Raw genomic sequence first — 12,515 nt, forward strand, 5'->3', positions numbered from 1 at the left:
TAAAATCCATTCAATATAAATTTTTTATTAAATTTTTTTTTCAATTACAACTATCGTAAATTTTTTTCAATTACAACTATAATAACTTTTATTATTATTTTTAATCTCACTACAATTAATTTCCCCATCCACCCAAATAAAGCCTTGGTCAATCTTTCAAAAAGAATACACGCAAAACAGGCTTGCAGCAACAAGAGAAATTGGACTTTGAAAATGAGAGCCCAATCAAAACGCAGGTTATTGATCAATAAGAATTGCCTTCTTTTTTGTTCTCTTTTAGATGGAAAGCATAACTAAAGAGAAAGGAAAAAGAAGATAGAGTTGACCTTACTCTATTTGTAACAACAATCAAGTATAACAAGCAGAAGCATGATGCTGAAAATACATGTTTTGCACGTAGCAAAATTCAACATATCCAACCAATTGACATAACTGAATAATGTTTCAACGGAGAACCATGAAGAGTAAACTGAGGCGAGACCAAGGAGATGTGAGAAATTGAACTAGGTTTCTTTAGGGGGGGCCTTCTTTGCAGCCTCTGCAGCTGCTTTCTCTGCTTCAATCTCAGCAACAATGGCATCAATTTCAGCTTCTTCTAGTTGTCGCAGTCCATGCTCTTTTGTCATCACGGCAACTTCTATGTTCTTTCCACCACTCTCAACAACCTAATTGTTTTTAAAGAAAAAAACACAAATATAAAACATAAATCACAGGTTATTAAGGTAAAATAGAAAAATACTTTCATCCATGCTACAATCAAAGACAAATCAAAACAACAGATTTAATTTATTAAAGAAAGGACTTTGCTAATGAGTGCCCTAAGAGAATTATTTAAGGTTAGTTAATATCCTATTTATAGTAATATTCTTTCATTAAATGTGGTATTTAACAGTTAATATGCTGATTCCCAGTGCATTGAAAGAACGTATTACTATATATGTAATCTTAAAGAGTGTTCTTAGAACACTGGTTAGCAAAACCCTTAATGAAATTATGCCAGGCAATTTATTTTGGCCCAGGATTCATGCAAACATGATCATCAACCGTTAGTGAAACCTTATAAATCCACCATTGGCGCTGGACAAATTTGTTTCACAGTCAGCATAACAGGTGTATGTGAAGCAACTGTACATCAGTAACCAACTCATCAGGCATTGCTCCATAAATCAAAATAGTAGTTAAAGTTCAAACTAGAACTAATGGTAACTTCATCCTACATCAAGTAGCTGGCTTCAAAAGAAAAGATTAGCATTTGTGGCTCAACTTAAGCAATAGGCCATGTATAGCCAAGAAAGAACATAGTTCCACTAACCAAGAACATACAGCTATAACACTATATAAGGCAGTTACCATTACCACAACCTAAAATACAAAACTGTGTTACTTAATATACAAAACTGTGTTACTTAGGCATGACCAGATTATAATCTATACATCAAAAATGTATATCCCTAAGAAGTCCATAACACCTTATTCGAAAGGCACAGAAGTGTACTGCTTACACAAACTAGTTAGCTGAGTAAATTTGAACAAAGAATTTGGCCTTGGCCTGAGAATTCAAGACATAACTCAATCTGAGATGCAGCTAATTCTCCACCACACTTTAGTTTCCAAGGAAACTTAAATTTAGAAATGTCATAGTTAAAAGTTAAATGAGGAAAACGTGATGAAATCAATCAACAAATGAGATATGAGACAGATGATGATCTCATGACAACTACCAGGAAGAAACTGGTGAAACCCTCCAAAGAACAGCACCGCATAATATATTTAACCAAGCCATTACAGCAAGTAACATCAAAATCATCAATACAGTGTAAGAATGGAAAATCCCACAGTTTTTGTTGTCAAAATTTTTAACATAAAAGGTAAACCATATATTATTTGATATAAGAAGAAACGAGTTTCACTTACATTTGTACTCCATAATTATAAGTAATGAATTCTTATTAAAACGGATGCTGTGCAAGCAACCTTGCTTAAGAGAGCATTTTATATCTATAAATACCAACATAAAAAACTGAAGCAAATAGAACACATCATGCATTCAAGACAGTAAATCCAACTTAAAAATAGTAAGTAGTCACACTTAGAACGTTAACTAAAACTACTAAGCCCAAGGCATACAAGCATATTTGAAAAGAAAAACTTACTTCAAGCAAAGCGCGAATTGCTAGCTTCACTGTTTCTTGCCCAGAAGTTTCCTTATAATTTTTCTCCAGAAACTCCCTCATCGAATTAGAGTTTCTCCCAGTTGCATTAGCCTTCCAAGCAGAAAATGTTCCCGATGGATCAGTCTGGTAAAGAGAAGGAACACCGGCGTACGGATCAAAACCAACAATTAAGGTCGAAAGACCAAATGGTCTCACACCACCGCTCTGTGTATACTTCTGTTGCAGACCAGCAATGTATCGTGTTATATATTCCACAGTTACAGGATCCTCAACTGTGAGCCTATGACTCTGGCATTCAATTCGAGCCCTATTGATCAAGACGCGAGCGTCTGCTTTTAAACCCGCGCAAGCCAGAGCAATATGATCATCCAAAGACACGATCTTTCTAACAGTTCTATGAGTAAAAAATAACAAATAAATTATAGTGAGCATATAAGTTCGCAAATCCCATTATTACAAGCATTCAAAATTAAAAAAAAAAAAGTTACGATTTTTCTTCGAAGCTACGATAATTAGAGGGTTCCAGAATTAATCTAATTAGAAAAAAATCATGAAATAAATAAGGGAAAATATTTCAACAAATTGAATCAGAAAAAACTATCGTGTGTAAGAAAATTTATACCTGGAGTCTTGGAGCTTGGCGGTGGATTTTTTTTCGACGCCGAGGACGACGATGTCGGTGCCGCGTACTCCAACGGCAGCGTTACCTTTACGGACGGCTTCGAGAGCGTACTCCACCTGGAATAAATGCCCATCGGGGGAGAAAACTGTAATTGCTCGATCATATCTCGCCATTTTTTATTTTGTTTCTGCTTTTCCTATATAATTACTCCTTCTTTCTTTTCTCTTTTTCCTGCTATTCAACAAACAATTGTGTTGAAATATCTGACTTTGGTTTTCGAGTGGTTTTGATTTGCGATCTGAAAGAGTGTTTTTGAGTGGAAAAACTTGGAGGACAAGCCAAACAGCCCAAGAAGACACTGTACTGCCAAAATCGCCGTACCGACGTCGTTTTACTCTATTTACCTTTTTTATGATGAGTTAATTTTACTTTTTGAACGAGGACAAGCCAAATAGCCCAAGAAGACACTGTACTGTGAAAATCGCTGTACCGACGCCGTTGTACTCTATTGGCCTTTTTCATTACGAGTTAATTTTACTTTTGGAACGAGGCAGACGTACAAATTTGTATTTTAAAAAAATTTGAGTCTCGTCGATATCATTTATTATCATAATTTCGAATATATAATTTACAATAATTTATTTTAAATTATTAAATACGATATATTTTATTATAATTTAAAAAATTAAGTAACTTATTTATAATCAAATTTTTTAAAAAAATATTTAAAAAATAAAAAATAAAATTTGTATTTTAAAATTTTAAATAATATATTATTTATATTTAAATTTAAATATTGTAAATTTAATTCATTTATATGTCATTTAATCAGTGTAATTTTATTATATGTACATTATTTATTAAATAAAAATATTTTTAATATTTTATAAAAAATGTTTTATAAATGTCACATGATAAAAAGAATATTGATAATATACGCAGTGAATAAATAATTTGATAATATTTATCAAATATTATATATATAAATTAACAGAATTAGCAAAATTAAAGTTTTAGTAAATATAATACGTAATTGAAAATTTAAGATGTAAATTATACATTTTATTTTTTTAGATATAAATTTATATATTTTTTTAAAGTTTAAGTATAAAAATATAGTTAATTCTTTTATTATTTTTATTTAGCTAAAATACTGAAAGCACCCTTATAATTTCTCATATTTTTCAAATAAATCGTTATCCTTTTATTGCATCAATTAAGTCTTTAAAGTCTTAATTTTATTTATTTAAACCGAAACCACTAAAATCTGTTAGACAAATAGGAATTAATTTAAACAAAATAGTTCCATTTCTGTTCTTCTTTGATTAAAGATGAATTTTTTTTTTTATCTTTTATAAGGACAATAAAATTATAATATACATAGAAATGTGGGTTATGTATATTTCAGTATTGATGTAAAATACTAAAAGAAATACTATACATTTCACTATTTCTATTCATTTGCAAAATGCATGAAAACAAACACAAACTCGTTTGGCATTAGTGATTTAAGGTTTTAATTTTGAAAATTGTGAAATATGACGTAATGTCATTTGGAAATAAAAAGATTAAGTTTTAAGATATATAAAATACATATATATTTACTTGCGTAAGTAAAAAAAAAAAAAAAAGAATTGCTATTAGGAAAGCAATAATACTTTTTGAAGAGACCCAAAAAAAAAAAAAAAAAACCATATTAGATTATTAAGAAATGTTGTTTTTCTCAAGAAAACGTCTTTTGCACGAGGAAATGACTTTAGTAAATTTTTTACGGTAATAATTAAATTTAATAATTTAAAATATAATATAATAATATAATATAAAAATAAAATAAAAAAATAACATAATTTAAAATTATAATAATTATTATATATGTATTTAATAAAAAATTTATATTTTATAATTTTATATCGACATCTATTATTATATATAATTTTTATATAAAATATAATATAAATATATTAATCTTTATATTTTATACTATACAAATATGCCGTTGCTAGCAAAATAGGTATTTCGAGGACAGGAGGCATGATTAGACTTAAATGTGTTATCCGTCCTTAGCAAAAGGAGAAAAAGAAACAAAATAAAGTGGATTGCGCTCAAAATCCGAACGACAATGATCAAAGAGGAGAAAGAAAATTATTGGAAATGAAGGGGTACAACGACTACGAGTTCCATTTTTGGAGCAATCAACAAATTTTCACACGATTACTCCACGAAAATGGAACTGTGTGGAAGCGTGGACTTGGGTCAGCTCTCTTTCGAAGTTTAGTGCGATGGAGAAATCACATTCCCGACCAATTAGCCAGGCCACACCATTTCTAGTTGTTTCATTGGCCAAAACAAATATGATGCCATTGAGAGACTCTCGAGAACCACATATTTTTAGTTTTTTTTTTTCTTACTTCTGCCATAGTGAAAAGCGAAAAGTAATGTTCGATAATCATTTTTTTCTTGGGAAAAAAATGAATTTTTTCATTGAGCCAAGAAGCAGGAAAATATGTTGCAGAGTTTTAAACTTTTATTTGGTTTCATTTCATCAGATGTTGATTTAAGTATGTGAAGCCGTGGACTCAGAAACAAAGTGGTCTAAATCAAGAGGCCGAGTAAAATGAGAAATGATTCTATGTCATCGGGCCATGGCTATTGTCAGAGAGGAGTCAACACACATCAAACAAGCCTATCGATACGACTCTCAGATTGAGTTAACAAGAAGATTAATGCAGTTTAACAATTATGTGAAATGCATGTATTAAGTTGTAAAGATTACTTAGATTCATAAAATATCAATCCAAGTTCGCAAAATATCACTAAATATTTGAATATCTAAGAAAAAAGAAGGAGCAGCTTGCTAGGAAGCAAGAGACGATATGGATGTTCAGGTTTTGGGGGCTTTTGATTGTGGTGGGAGTGTCAGCAAGCATTGTTGGGAAAGACCGAAGCTTCATGAAAGGATAATTGACCTGAAAAAATGCTTCTTTTCATATGATTATTCCTTGATAAAGGAAAGGGATTGTCAAAAACAAAACATAAAAACACGAAGATAAAACGAAGGCCACTCCACTTTCATGCGAAGCAAGTGTTGCGGAAGGTCTATTTCAGTTCAAGTTGTCAAAAAATAGAACACCAAAATCTCCTCTTTAATGGCAAAAGGAATAAAAGATTAGGATGTTTATTCAATTCATTTCCCTTGGTGGAAAGTCGACATATCTACCACTTAGATCAGATCAAATGAAAATGAACCTTAACCCACCATCCACTACGGAAAGAAAAAGATGCATGCCATGCCACCAACAATGTAATTAGGTTTGTGGTGTTGGTTTTTTTTTTGGGTAAGATAAAGCCAGATACTAGGCGGAAATTTCTTCCGACTTCATTTAATGTGCCTCAAAATAATTATTGCAATTCTCTAAAAGTAAAAAGTGACAAAGTTTGACAGTGAAATGTTTTTTTCAACAATCAAAGACACCCAGACTCTTCAATTTGTGACAAAAAGAGAATGAAGTTTGTTTTAAGACTGGACAGGTTCATAGAATATTGAACTAAATAATAACCAGAATAACTATCAAAACACAACGGATGGAGAAAATTACGAAAGGGAATGGCCTTATCCGAGGCCATCCACTTTCCTGTACAGCAGAATCCAATTGAGGCATGCTGGTGACCTTGTGTTTAAATTCTTGGAGCTGTAAAATGTGGGAAAGCAATAAACAACGATGAATCATGGCTATCTGATGTCAGCAACAATAATGGAAGAAAGAAAGTGAAAAGGAGATTATCTATAATTTGGATACCATAAAGAATTGATATAGAGAGAGTTATTAACACCCAAAGCCATTGTAACAGCAAAAACAAGTGGATTAAATTAAAAATAAAAAATAAAAACTCGCTTTTACATAATTAGAACTACAAGCACTCAATATAAAGCAATAATGTTGGAGCAATCAGGAGTAGGACAACAGTTAAAAGGTAAACCTCCCATTTGAAATAGATGTTTCCATTGATTTGATTATCAACAAAGAAGATATTTTTGGATATGTCTTAGAGAGGGGTAAACGTGTTATATGCACGATTGCTAATCAAGACGTTTGGACCCATAACAATATTCCACTTTGTTCAGTATATTTTCTTCTATAAAAAGCCCTTTATACAAAACATGTAACATCCACCATCCTCTGCTTCTTAGCTTTTCCTAGCTACCCTCTCTTACAGTGCAATCTTTTTATCTTCCATTAATCTCAACCATGTTGCCTAGGAGTCGGACTATGCCAAGTAGGATTCACCATGGCGCTGTAATATGCTCTTCATCACCTTGTTCATCAAGAACATTTTCTTTTCCATTTTGTTGTTCTTCAGTTCTTCTAACATTGATGTTTTTTTTTATGCTTTAGATCGAGGAAAGGCATGATATTAGGCACTACTTACAAGTAGAAGTTCAGCCTAATGCTCAGAATGAGAGTGAAGCAATGAACACTCAAGCCAACTATTCCAAGTGTTTTGATGATGATGGCCGCTTGAAGAGAACCGGTAACACTATGATATGGTTGATATATAGCTCTAGTATGCTTATTACCTTTCTTTTTGAAGTCCTTCACACTACAACAAATATGTGGATGCAGGCACTTTTTGGACTGCAACATCACATATTATAACTGCTGTCATCGGGTCAGGAGTTTTGTCGTTGGCATGGGCCATGGCGCAGCTTGGTTGGGTTGCAGGTCCAACTGTCTTGGTACTTTTCGCCTTTGTCAATCTCTACACTTCCAACCTCCTAACAGAGTGTTATAGGTCTGGTGACCCTATCACTGGACAAAGAAACTATACCTACATGGATGCTGTCAAGGCACACTTAGGTAACTGAATTAGTGTTTATTATAAATCATTATCAAGCAAGTAAAATTTGTACAGCATTATTACCCTAGTAAATCATAATAGTATAAAAGTTATCATGCCAATATTTTTGATATATTTTGTTATTGCAGGAGGATGGAAGGTCAAGTTATGTGGATGGATCCAATACCTGAATTTATTTGGTGTTGCAATTGGGTATACAATAGCTGCATCAGTGAGTATGATGTGAGTTATCTTGACTAAATTCATCAACTTTTCTCTGCTTTGGCAATTTCATTAGTTTGAAATGCTTGTATATAATCCTTTCCTATAAATGGTTACCTACAAAGAACTAAAATCGAGTGTATATAATCCATTTTAATGTGTTTAGGGCGATCAAGAGATCAAACTGTTTCCACAAGAGTGGTGGAACAGATCCATGTCATATGTCAAGCAACGGGTATATGATATCATTTGGAATTGCGGAAGTGATTTTTTCTCAGATACCAGACTTTAGTCACGTATGGTGGCTTTCCATAGTTGCAGCTATTATGTCATTTACATATTCAACGGCTGGTCTTGGACTTGGCATTGGCAAAGTTGCAGGTACCAACATGGATAGTAATTTATGTTCCCTTCACTAAAACAGCAGTTGTTAAGCCAACTTTTGAACAGTTGAAAAAGTTAAACGGAAATGGTTTACTTCTTTTCCTTGAGTATCTACTAGAATTAGAAATAAAGTATATGTATAGCAATTTGGTGGCACCATGCGTCTATAATTTTCTATATATGAATAGAAACGAGTTACGAACACCTTTTTGCAGAACACGGGAGGTTTGATGGAAGCCTTATGGGTATCAGCATAGGTACAGTAACACATGCTGGAACAGTTACTGGCATGCAAAAGATATGGAGGACTTTGCAAGCACTGGGAGCTATTGCTTTTGCATACTCCTATTCTATAATCCTTATTGAAATTCAGGTATGTATGAGGATCATAAGAAGTAGTTTGTAACTTGGAAATGTTGCCTATTAGTAATAACATGACCTGTGCTCCTGCAGGATACAGTAAAATCTCCTCCAGCAGAATACAAGACAATGAAGAAGGCTACTTTATTCAGCATCACTGTAACAACTGTGTTTTATTTACTCTGTGGTTGCATGGGATATGCAGCCTTCGGAGACCTCGCCCCTGGAAATCTTTTGACTGGATTTGGATTTTACAACCCTTACTGGTTGCTAGACATTGCTAACGTAGCGATTGTTGTCCACCTTGTTGGCGCATATCAGGTACGTTCTGTCAAATTATTTATCACATAGTAAAGTGAATCACCTTGATAAGCTAACATGCTCTGCTGGAAATTCTGATTAACTTTTGTTCAGAACTGAGTTCTATAAATGTGAAATTGTAGGTCTTTTGCCAGCCCTTGTTTGCATTTATTGAAAAATGGTGTGCTCAAAAGTGGCCAAAGAGTGACTTCGTGACAGCAGAATATGACATACCTATCCCTTTTGGAGGTGTGTACCAGCTTAACCTCTTCCGCCTAGTATGGAGGACAATATTTGTTGTGATGACAACTCTCATAGCCATGCTCATGCCATTTTTCAATGATGTTGTTGGATTCCTCGGGGCAATGGGATTCTGGCCATTAACTGTTTATTTCCCTGTTGAGATGTATATATCTCAAAAGAAGATTGGACGAGGAACAAGCAGATGGCTTGGTCTCCGAATAATCAGCGTGGCTTGTTTCTTTGTCACAGTGGCTGCTGCAGTTGGTTCTGTAGCTGGGGTTGTTCTGGATCTCAAGACTTACAAGCCATTTGAAACTAGTTACTGAGTCATGATAGTCCAAGAATTTATGAGTTAAGTGCAGTAGGAATTTATAAAAATATCATCTATTCAATGATATCTTGTGACTTCTGAGTAAGAGCAACAAATTAATAATTATGTGAGGTGTTAAAATGTATCAAATACAATTTCTGCCCGGAATAAGATGTATCTACTTCTCTACAGTTATCACTCGTCAAGAACCAAAGCAGCTTCTTCATCACCTCTGCTGCTATTGGCTAGGCTAGGCAAATTGCCAGATTCCGAGAACTCTTTTAGTAACTGTACAACATTCATTACAATGAATAATGAAACAAACATATAAACACAACCGCCTTCTTGAATTCTAAGAAACAGCTCAACCTTTGAAAAACTGCAATTCTAAACTCAGTATTACTTCGTATTTTTGGCCTTCAATTCAGCTGCATTTGCTTGTGCAGCAGCTTTAGCAAGAGTTGTGGGTTTCAAAACACTCTTGGGATTAAGAGCCTTTCTTATCTTGAAGACGGCCCAAGCAGTTCCAATTGCATGTCCTGCTGCATCTAGCCCTTCATTTGTCACCTGTCCTGCCCTTTCTCCATACCTGCAACAACAATATCACAATCAGACTGTCTTCTTTCTCCAAGTAGTAAGATAGGTAAATTTGGATAGATACCACATATTCGCCAATCTAGGTCCATATCTAAGCCCTTTTGTCTTGCACTAATGAAATCATCAGTGGCACAATAAACAATTAAACATGATGATGAACATTATCCAGTGACAATAGTCAAAAACATGATGATCATTATTATGACAAGTACAATTCAAATCATCAACTTTTATTTTTAGAAACGTACCTTTGTGAAACAAGTCCAGTTGTCACAACAGATGTGGTAGACATGACATTCCTTCCAGCTACTTCAACAGCATCACAAACCTTACCTAAATGGACATACAAGTAGAAAAATGTAAGAATACTATTACTCAGTTTTAAAACACAGTAATTTGAGATTCATAGCAATAGCAGGCATGGAGTTGGCATCCTAGCAGACAACTATAATCACAGTCATAACAAATTAAGGTAAAATTCATGAGAAGAAAGAACTCACTAAATCCATCCAAGGAAGCAAGAACGATTTCTCCAGGCAGCAGCTTGAAAAATTTCTTGCCAACTTTGGAGTTGATGATTGAACTTGTGAAGAATCCAGACACTTTAACTACCCCGGCAAGAATTCCAGTGGCCACTTTCTCTGACATCTTTGTTAACTTCTTAACCCTGAAAAGTACACAATATCCATTATAGGCTGCTACAAATTAATAAACAAGTAGGCCGCAAAAAAAATACAGAGAGGACATGAAATAATCAAGAATATAGCAGGATTGTATCCCCCATTACTTAAACTCATTCGTTCAAAGAATTAGTAAAGGAATGCACTGACATTTGTCCTGCACAGACAAAAGAAGTTATGTATCTAGAATTTAACTTAATAATTAAAGACATGCAAGAATTTTTATGACAACAGACACTAACATAAAACTCCCATGATACTTAATAATTCGTCCTCTAATTTCTTGCAACGGCAGTGATCAGATCACACCTTTGTTGCGAACTTATTTTTTTGTTTTTTGACGATCCAAGAAATTTTTCACAAGATTTTGACACAGATTGCTGACGGTTAAGCAGTTCATTAGTTTAGCCACAGTATATCTCTGTTTCAGGAGTAACTAAACTTTCCAAAGGATCAAAAGTTAAGCAGTTCAAGCAAATTCCCAAATTATCAATAAATAATACCAAAAGATTTTTTGTTAGAACTTAGAACAGATCACTAAGGACAAAACATAAAAGAAATGGACACGGTTTCAACAAGGAGGGAGGAAGGGTAAAAGAAATTTATCAGCAAAAAGGCTTATATGATCAAGAAACAAACCTTTTCATCCTTCTCAAGGCCCCAGGGCTAATCTCCGAGGTTGAACCTGGCTTCATCCTCTTTTTCAAGAACTCATTGCCCCACTTCAACCTATCCACAGTAACATCGCCGCACCACAAAATCCCCTTTACAACGAACCCTGACCCCGACGCAATTGCCCTTGCTATGGACCCGCTATAGTCTTCAACATTAGGCGCCAGAGTCGTCCAGTAGGCCATTGAACTGCCAACTATTAACTCCCTCTTTTCCTCTCTCTCCAACTCCTCTGGCGCCACATTTCTCGTATCCACAACATTCCAGTTCTCTATCCCTTTCACTTCTTGCACCAAAAAACAACTGTAAGTTTCCAATACTCTATCCAGTTCCTTCAACAAACCCTCTTGTCCCTTTGCAGCTATTGCCAAGCCATAGTTCAATACCTCCTCGGTTTGTTTACAATCTTTACCATCCCCAAACGACCCATTTGACGGTACTCGAAGAGTAAAGAAATAGTGGGAAGCATCAAGCTTTACCACTGGCTCATCTTTAGCCAAAGGCCATTGAATATCATCACCAATACGAACAAAAACAGCAACAATGTTATCACCTTGAAGGAGACTAACAATACAGAGCTCACCACAAGCAAGCTCTACGCTCGTCTCTCGTTCAATAAGGTGAACTATAGCACCAGGGACCTTAAGGAGGAGTTGTTCTTGAGAATCTAGGTGGGTCACTAAAACGGTGTCGTCTTCTGGGAAGAGGTTTTCTGCTAAATCTTTCATGTCAATGGAAGGGTACAAGGAAGAAGAAGGAGAAGAAGAATTGTAGAAAGAAGTGGCGTCAGGGTTTGAAAGATCAACTTGGGGGTAAAGACAGGAACGGTTTTGAGAGGGTTTTGAAGGACAAGAAGACATGGATGAATCTGTTTGTTTGGTTACTTCGACTTTGATCACTTCGGGGTTTTTGAGATCTGTTTCGTTTGATCTGTTCCTTGGATTTTGGCTTCGGAGATGAAGAGAATTTAAGGTGGGACAGACTTAGGGTCGAAGCAAAATACAACTGTACGACGTGTCGGTTGGGTTATGCAAAGCGAGCTGCATGTGGAATTGAGAGGAGAAGCCGCGCCACGACAGTGGCACTTATCTGTCATTTAAAGTCATTTATTGGCA

General features: G+C 34.6%; 3 protein-coding genes across 4 annotated transcripts; 1 reads left to right on the plus strand and 2 right to left on the minus strand.

Annotated features, from left to right (window-relative positions):
• Window positions 1-305: 305 nt before the first annotated feature.
• On the minus strand, window positions 306-3,124 carry LOC111308752 (proteasome subunit alpha type-7). Its single transcript, XM_022907327.2, has 3 exons — window positions 2,797-3,124; window positions 2,154-2,568; window positions 306-665 (listed from the first exon to the last, which is right to left on the minus strand). Exons 1-3 carry the CDS (start codon window positions 2,967-2,969, stop codon window positions 504-506), a joined length of 750 nt encoding a protein of 249 aa, XP_022763062.1. The 5' UTR covers window positions 2,970-3,124; the 3' UTR covers window positions 306-503.
• A 3,783-nt stretch (window positions 3,125-6,907) lies between these two features.
• LOC111308754 (amino acid permease 4-like) lies at window positions 6,908-9,641 on the plus strand. Its single transcript, XM_022907329.2, has 8 exons — window positions 6,908-7,091; window positions 7,191-7,326; window positions 7,419-7,652; window positions 7,782-7,875; window positions 8,021-8,235; window positions 8,454-8,611; window positions 8,692-8,919; window positions 9,042-9,641. The coding sequence occupies exons 1-8, from the start codon at window positions 7,044-7,046 to the stop codon at window positions 9,465-9,467; spliced, it is 1,539 nt and encodes a 512-aa protein (XP_022763064.2). The 5' UTR covers window positions 6,908-7,043; the 3' UTR covers window positions 9,468-9,641.
• Window positions 9,510-12,339, minus strand: LOC111308755 (protein EARLY-RESPONSIVE TO DEHYDRATION 7, chloroplastic-like). 2 transcript variants are annotated; one of them, XM_022907331.2, is made up of 5 exons: window positions 11,368-12,339; window positions 10,549-10,715; window positions 10,297-10,381; window positions 10,113-10,159; window positions 9,782-10,040 (listed from the first exon to the last, which is right to left on the minus strand). In XM_022907331.2, the coding sequence occupies exons 1-5, from the start codon at window positions 12,258-12,260 to the stop codon at window positions 10,015-10,017; spliced, it is 1,218 nt and encodes a 405-aa protein (XP_022763066.2). In that variant the 5' UTR covers window positions 12,261-12,339; the 3' UTR covers window positions 9,782-10,014. The 2 variants fall into 2 exon arrangements, with proteins under 2 accessions (XP_022763065.2, XP_022763066.2); XM_022907330.2 differs by lacking the exon at window positions 10,113-10,159 and having other exon boundaries at window positions 9,510-10,040.
• Window positions 12,340-12,515: the final 176 nt, after the last annotated feature.

Source organism: Durio zibethinus, chromosome 2, assembly GCF_047325235.1.
Source record: "Durio zibethinus cultivar Kanyao isolate XHJ-2024 chromosome 2, ASM4732523v1, whole genome shotgun sequence".
Lineage (NCBI taxonomy): Eukaryota > Viridiplantae > Streptophyta > Magnoliopsida > Malvales > Malvaceae > Durio > Durio zibethinus.

What these genes read in the sequence shown, in the direction of transcription:
- LOC111308752 (XM_022907327.2), bottom strand. Translation starts at nt 2,969, where the DNA reads ATGGCGAGATATGATCGAGCAATTACAGTTTTCTCCCCCGATGGGCAT. An exon ending in GCCAAGCTCCAAGACTCCAG is followed by an intron (nt 2,569 to 2,796) that starts GTATAAATTTTC and finishes TTTTACTCATAG; the next exon opens with AACTGTTAGAAAGATCGTGT. An exon ending in CAATTCGCGCTTTGCTTGAA is followed by an intron (nt 666 to 2,153) that starts GTAAGTTTTTCT and finishes AAAAACAATTAG; the next exon opens with GTTGTTGAGAGTGGTGGAAA.
- LOC111308754 (XM_022907329.2), top strand. Translation starts at nt 7,044, where the DNA reads ATGTTGCCTAGGAGTCGGACTATGCCAAGTAGGATTCACCATGGCGCT. An exon ending in GCTGCATCAGTGAGTATGAT is followed by an intron (nt 7,876 to 8,020) that starts GTGAGTTATCTT and finishes TAATGTGTTTAG; the next exon opens with GGCGATCAAGAGATCAAACT. An exon ending in TGGCATTGGCAAAGTTGCAG is followed by an intron (nt 8,236 to 8,453) that starts GTACCAACATGG and finishes ACCTTTTTGCAG; the next exon opens with AACACGGGAGGTTTGATGGA.
- LOC111308755 (XM_022907330.2), bottom strand. Translation starts at nt 12,260, where the DNA reads ATGTCTTCTTGTCCTTCAAAACCCTCTCAAAACCGTTCCTGTCTTTAC. An exon ending in TGCTTCCTTGGATGGATTTA is followed by an intron (nt 10,382 to 10,548) that starts GTGAGTTCTTTC and finishes ATGTCCATTTAG; the next exon opens with GTAAGGTTTGTGATGCTGTT. An exon ending in ACTGGACTTGTTTCACAAAG is followed by an intron (nt 10,041 to 10,296) that starts GTACGTTTCTAA and finishes TTGTTGTTGCAG; the next exon opens with GTATGGAGAAAGGGCAGGAC.